This window comes from Mesoplodon densirostris, chromosome 9 (genome assembly GCF_025265405.1).
Source record: "Mesoplodon densirostris isolate mMesDen1 chromosome 9, mMesDen1 primary haplotype, whole genome shotgun sequence".
Classification (NCBI taxonomy): Eukaryota; Metazoa; Chordata; class Mammalia; order Artiodactyla; family Ziphiidae; genus Mesoplodon; species Mesoplodon densirostris.
Genome location: NC_082669.1, coordinates 67,495,240 through 67,502,368, shown reverse-complemented (window position 1 = coordinate 67,502,368; position 7,129 = coordinate 67,495,240). Strand labels below are relative to the sequence as shown.

Genomic DNA, 7,129 nt, shown 5'->3' with positions numbered 1-7,129 from the left:
ATGCTACCTTTTGTAAATTTTAACAAAAAAGGGATCACTATAAACAGATTTAAGTAGACACTGTTCTAGACAAATAATCAAGTAGCACCTGACACTGACAAACACTGAACTTTCTCTTAAACCACAGGAGCTTCTACTGTAGGAGCTGCAGCACAGAACCTTATGACAAACAAAGAAAGGCTAAGTGAATACGATTGTGAGAGTATCGTACAGGAAAAAGAAGGAAAAGGGAATTTAGGCCAATAAACTTTAAAAGTCAATGAGTAAATTATATGAGAAAATCAACTTCCAAGAGAATATCAATAGTTAACTACCACAGCTATAGTATTAAATCTTTTCCTTTAAGAATGGAAGACAACAAAATAATTCTTACCATAACAATATACCAGTAGAAAAAAAACTTCACATTCTAAGAGGTTTTTCTTGGTGTGTGTGTGTGAGAGAGAGAGAGAAAGAGGGAGAGCGAGAGGGAGAGAAAGCTTACAAAATTGAAAATGTGAACTGAAGTGTATTCATATTAAGATTTCATGATAACAGAAAAAATTTAAGGAAAGAATATTTTCTTTGAGGGAAGAGTATTTTCCATAACTCGTTAAAAAAAGCACCTATGAAACTGTGCTGTCAGCTGTCACATGGAGGTTTTGGACTCTTCTATCAACTGCAGCATAACAAAAGACATTTCACAGTAAAACTTTAGGGAAAACATTACCTGGTTTAGAATCACACTGAAAGCAATGAAAAACTCTTTGTTTATAATATACATATTTTTCTGGGTAGCAGCAGTTGCTCCTGTACGTGCCCTTTTAAAAAATATGAAACAGAAGCAATAGAGTAGAAAAAAAATTGAGAAGGATAAGAATAGCAGCAATAAACAGAAAAGCAAACACAAATACATTAGAGTAAAGAAAGCTTAAAATAAGGAAACAGTACTGTGTAACTCTCAATTATACTGAGTAAAGTGCACTGCTTAAATTGATCACTGATAATATTTTCCCTATGTTGAAAGCATGAAATCTATTTATTGGTATTTTTGATATTAAAAAAAAAAAAGACATCCACTGTTGCAGCCCTGATAGCTCTCCTCCAGTATTTTTTAACCATTCAGATGTATTTTGTGGGAATATTTATTCACATAATTTTGCTTAATACATTTCTTTCTAAACAAGACTGAATTTCAAAGTCTCTGTAACATTTTCGATTACAGTAATAACACATTAATAAATTATAAATTAACAAAATCTTCATGTTTGCTTTAAAAAATCATTTATCAAATGCTAAACCCCAGATTACCTGGAAAATTAAAGATGCAAATTGCTATAAATCTGGCATCCCAATTAAATTCTGATTTTTAAAAGTATATAAAAATGTCCCTCAAATTATTCCAAGTTCCACTCAAGAAAATTTTATTTTACCCTTTTCATAAGTTATTAAGTTTACAACCTGCTAAACATTTTACCCAAATGTAGGAAAACTGCCTGGAGATGCAAAGCACAATAAAATAATTACATGAAAAGAACAAACAAAAATACCCGTTAAAACAAAGTTACTGTAGCTGGAAGCACTTAAAATTGGTAATTAGTATTTTTTTAAAGTTGCATAGCTGCAAAATGATTCATTGCTGATTAACCGTTGAGCAGTTTTATTTAAAAAGGAAACAACATATTTAATAAACTGCAATTCTGTAGATAATCCAAATTTAATTAATTAAAATATAATTATGTAACTTGATTTTTTTACTCTTTGGAATGCATTCTGATAATCTTAAACCTTTAATTTAAAGTATTAACATACTTTAGCTTTCCTATGTAGAAGTCTATTTTCCACTCTTGGGGGAAAAAAAAATCAAAGAACTTGAGATCATGGTCTACATTCAGAGAATGTTTTACTGCTCGATTATATTTCTTGGTTTCACATTCAAGACTTCAATTTTTAAGAAGTAAATTACGTGGTCTTCAATTTAAGAATAGATGAATGCAGGAACATCATGTTGGGGAAAATAAAGGGACCCCAAACTAAAAACCAAAACAAATTAAAAACAACTAGTTGCGCAGCTCTAGAGAACTTAATAAAAAGTAAATCAACTTTTAAATCAATTAACTTTGGTGTCTGAATATAAAATGATCATCAGTATTACCTATGTAGATGACTATTAAGGGATGTGCAGCATTTTCAAAATCCCTGTGTGTCCTTTATATTCATGTTTGGTACACTGAGTTCTGTGACAATTGTCCTCTCCTCAGGAGGATTTTTTTTTCCTGTATGATTGTCCATCTCTGCATTACTGAGTCTCACAGAACTTAGATTTCTGGCTGAGTGTGCCTGCATTTTTGTTTTTGCTTTTCCAGAGATAATCTTCGTATCCTCTCAGTTTTTCAAGCATCTTGAAAAGACAAGGAAACCTGTGTAAAAGTGGATACATTTAGTTTAAGCAATCGTCCATGATAGTAATACAAATAAAAATACAGCATCCATTTCCCCATGAACACTGCTTTAGAATGTAAATTTTCATACACTTACTTAGTATTTTAAAAACTGATAAAATTTGTTTTCTGCAAAAGAACAAATCAAGGACACAGAAGCACCAATTAAAGCTTAAAATAGTTACAAAAAATAGACACTAAGTAACAGTCGTTCCCCCTCCACAATAAAGACTACACCAAACTACAGACAACACACACACACACACAACTTACTAAACCCTCTCCAAGTAACTAAAAACCTCGAATTACAAATAGTGAACAATTTCTTAACTAATCAAGACCTTAGATATTCATGTATCTCTGTTTTGGGCTGACTACTAAATTCGTATGCCGAAGAGTATCAGAAGTGCTACTTACATGTTGCCTTAAAAAAAAAAAGTTTTAATAACACTGAATCCTCTTCAAACCCACACATTTTTTTTTACATTTTTATTGGAGTATAATTGCTTTACAATGTTGTGTTAGCTTCTGCTGTACAACAAAGTGAATCAGCTATATGTATACATATATCCCCATATCCCCTCCCTCTTGAGCCTCCCTCCCACCCAAACCCATACACTTTTAATCTAGGACAGCAAAAGGGATAGGAAGAATTTATCATTTGACAAATAAGGGTAGTCAGAACAAAAGCAAAAATGTGAAAGAGTTGAGATATTCCATGTCTACACATCCTCAAAAATGACTCTTCAAGACCCATAGAGAAAGATTCCATTCGTTCACATTTCTGAGGGCAGCTCCCACCGAACTCAGGTTCCACAATGAAAAAAAAAAAAAATGAGTAAGAAGATAACATTGATATATAGGGTAAGGAAACTGAAATGCTGTTTAAAACCAACAGACATGCATATTGACCATGAGATGAGATGCATGTTCCACATACCCCATAACCTCATTGTGACACTAAAAGAAAAATTTAGCTGATTAGACTATGTAATAAAATATTTTATATCATAAAATTCCATTTTCACACAAAAAAGTTTATTGACTAAAAAGATAAATTTTATCTATGGGTGAAAGATTTAGACATATTATTTTGATATGTGGAATACTAAGATAAAAATTTCATTTTATTAGCATTGGTTTTTTGTTTGTTTGTTTGTTTTTTGTGGTATGCGGGCCTCTCACTGTTGTGGCCTCTCCCATTGTGGAGCAAAGGCTCTGGACGCGCAGGCTCAACGGCCATGGCTCACGGGCCCAGCCGCTCCACAGCATGCCGGATCTTCCCGGACCAGGGCACGAACCTCGGCAGGCAGACTCTCAACCACTGCGCCACCAGGGAAGCCCATAGCATTGGTTTTTAGTACTTAAAAAGCTTCTAAAATTTTAGCTATAGCTTTACTTTATTGGCCCAGATGTAAGGTGACCCTGAAGACATTCCAAAGCATCCTCCTCTTCAAAAAACCCTTTACACAGTAAAATAAAAACATACATACATGCATGTATCCTCAAAATACCACTCCATCACCATACATCTCTTATACAGCAACCTAATCCCAATTCGTACCTCAGATGTGTCAAGGTATGATCTGAATCATCTCACAGTAAAAGGTTCAAAAGCTGATACAGTTTACCCAGGCCTTCACATTTCACAGGCATAACCCTAATGCTACTAAGACAGAGGTCTCTCTCAATGTTGCAGCTCTTATTTCAGCTGCTATAGCTGCTATTAAGTTATCTCAAATATATTTTGTCAATATTCTAATCTGCTGCTATTAAATGACCCTCATTAAGAGGGAACAGAACTCCTTGAATGTGTTTATTATCTCAACACCTCAAATTTAAGACCAGGAGTTATTGAAATAAAAGGAAATGGGGGAACAGCACAGGACTAGATCTCAGGTATTATCTGCTCTAGTTTCCTGCCTCCGGTCTTAGACATTGAGAAAAGATTGTTGTCTGTGACTATCTTGAGGCTCTGAACACAGAGGTTCTAATTCCTTCCAAAACAATTCCAAGATTGGCTAAAATATTCTGCCTTCATATAAAACACAATGTTTTATATCATTTTTGAAATGATAAAGATAAAAAGCTTTCCATATACACGAAAATAGCAATTAAGTTAACTTTTTTCAAAGCTAAATGATGGAATATGAAAAATGGCAATACTCAAGTGAGGTTTTCATTTCAATTTGCTAAATATTTTCAGAAAATGCAGAATCATGAATAAGCTACATCAATAGTGGAAAACAAATTCTGTATTTGGTTTAAAATTCAATTTTTTTTTTTGTCTACTGTATAGGTAGGATACAAAAGTGAAAGATTAAATTGAACGAATGAATACAAATGCAACTTTCTCAAGAAACCGTTCCTACCTAATAATAGCAGAATAGCAAAGAACACAATCTTTTGATTCAATTCCCAGCTCTACTAAGGAACTAGCTATGTGACCTTGACAAGTCAAGTTTCTTACCCTCTCTAAAACTTAATCTCCTCATCATCTGCATAACGTGAGTAGTTAAGAGTCCTGAGCTCAAAGGGTTGTTATACCAATTAGATGAGTTATAAATAGATGTAAAATGCTTAGACCAATCCCTGGCACATAATAATGCAATATAAATGTTAACTAATTATTATGATTAGAATTATATTATATTGCATTACCTAAAAACATACCTGGGAAGTTATGGATAAGAGTATGGAATTTGATTCTGTTGCTAACTACATGTCCTTGGACTGTTGGTGCAATGTGCTTCTTAATGTCATAGAACTTAATTACTCTGACCCTTAGGTTTCTCATTGGTAAAATGGGGTCATGATATTTACTTCATGGGTTTTTTTAAAGTATTAAACTAAAATTAAATAAGCTAAAGTGTTTTAAAGTACCAAAAATGTAGAGTTTACTTAATATATGACTCTCTTCGGGAAATCAAGAAAGTTGTTTTTATGTGTCTTTTAATGTGAGTTTTCTATACAGTAGCCTAATACAATGTCTGGAACACATATACACACACACACACCCCTTAATTAATAAATGAGTGAATAAAAACGGTGGTTGAGAATGTATAACTCAGGTAACAGTTTAAAAAGCAATTAAAACAGAAAATGGGAGAATTACCTATAAAACAGGAAGCTGATGCTTAATCTGAAGGGTGCTCAGGGCAAGATCTATTTACTTCAAACCATTCATCTATGCAGCTAGAAAAGAAAAAAACCAGAAAAATTGAAACACTTATGTTTAATTATTTATATCATAACACTCATAATAAAAATGTTTACTTCTTGATATTAATATATCTCTGCGGAAAAAAAATTCAGTATTTTTAATGACCATATTTGGCATATAGAAATAAAAGATAAGAATATGTTTATTACATTCTGATTATTCTAAGCAGTTAGGGAAATGAATCTTTGCAAAATTATGCTATAAAGTACTTTAAAGTTTAAACAGAACAATCATTCCCAAAACAGAACCTAAAGAACTACCACTTTACCAATATTCAACATAAAAGGACAAATCTGGACAGATATTTCTCTCTTCAAACTAGTTGTTCACTTATGCAAATGTCAACCAGTTCATGCCATAGATCAAGCTTTTAAGCTTTAATTCTTGACAATACTGCATTATATTTTAAAAGACCATATTTATGTGATGTATTGAAAACTTAATTTAATTCTATCCCTTCCTTCCTGCAATACATATACATATACAAATAAATATAGCATCATCCATTTGTATTTATAAACTATTGATTTTATAGGAAGTTAAATATTAGGGTCTGCGCTGTCCAGTGCAGTAAGCCACAAGCCACACGTGGCTATTTAAATTTAAATTAATTAAAATTAAATAAAAGAAAAATGCACTTCCTCAGTCACACTAGCCACATTTCAAGTGCTCAACAGCCACATGGCTAGTGGCTACTCTACTAGATAGCACAGATAAATAACATTTCCATCACTGCAGAAAGTTCTAATGATAAACTCAAGGCCTTAAGAAGGTTAAGTAACTTGCTCAACAGCTAGGAAGTTACCCAAGCAGATTTTAAACTGTTCAACATTCTCACTGTCGACACATTGCAAATTTGCATATGCCACAAAGCTAGAAGGCTTGGCTAATACGTTGAAGGGTAAAATTAATATTTATCCAACCTCATATCCTGACAGTTGGTTTGATAGGTAAAAATGATGGATAAATTTAAAAGGAAAGAAGGTAAAAGATCTCAACCATATGACATTCTTTCAATATCTAAAACAATTTCTGTTGTCATTAAGAATTTTGCTGTCTAAATAAACATGCCCAATTTGGCTTATGACACTTTTTTTATTCAGCCTGCTCTCTATTCGACTCACTTGGCTCTAGACATCCTCTGGTCTACCAGAATACCTCTTACAACAAAGTACTGAGAAATGAACAAAATACTCCAGATGTGTTAACAATTCCCAATACATCTGAATAGTACACCTCTGTGATCTAAAATGGGTACTTCTTATTTTACAATCATATGATTTCGGCTCATCTAGACAAAGAAACCATTTAAAATCCCAGGTCCTTCTTACATAAATTGCTATCAACCCACATTATTTAAAATATTATATTCCTCTCTCCAAAATCCAGCAGAAAATCACTCTCCTGATTTTGGTGCTTTACTTCCTTAGGCATTTTCTTACTCTAAAACTATATATATGAGTATTCCAAAACAACTTATAGTACT

General features: G+C 32.8%; 1 protein-coding gene across 2 annotated transcripts in view; it reads right to left on the bottom strand.

Annotated features, from left to right (window-relative positions):
* Nucleotides 1-2,110: 2,110 nt before the first annotated feature.
* The window catches only part of ZNRF2 (zinc and ring finger 2), a 98,224-nt gene continuing 93,205 nt past the window's right edge, over nt 2,111-7,129 (bottom strand). Inside the window, exons 4-5 of one of the 2 annotated variants that reach the window (XM_060108098.1) lie at nt 5,536-5,615; nt 2,111-2,399 (exon numbers count right to left, since the gene is read on the bottom strand). In XM_060108098.1, the coding sequence (XP_059964081.1) occupies nt 5,558-5,615 (58 nt within the window). In that variant the 3' untranslated portion in view covers nt 2,111-2,399; nt 5,536-5,557. Of the gene's footprint in view, nt 2,400-3,068; nt 3,226-5,535; nt 5,616-7,129 lie in introns of those variants that run through there. The other variant, XM_060108099.1, reaches the window with a different exon arrangement.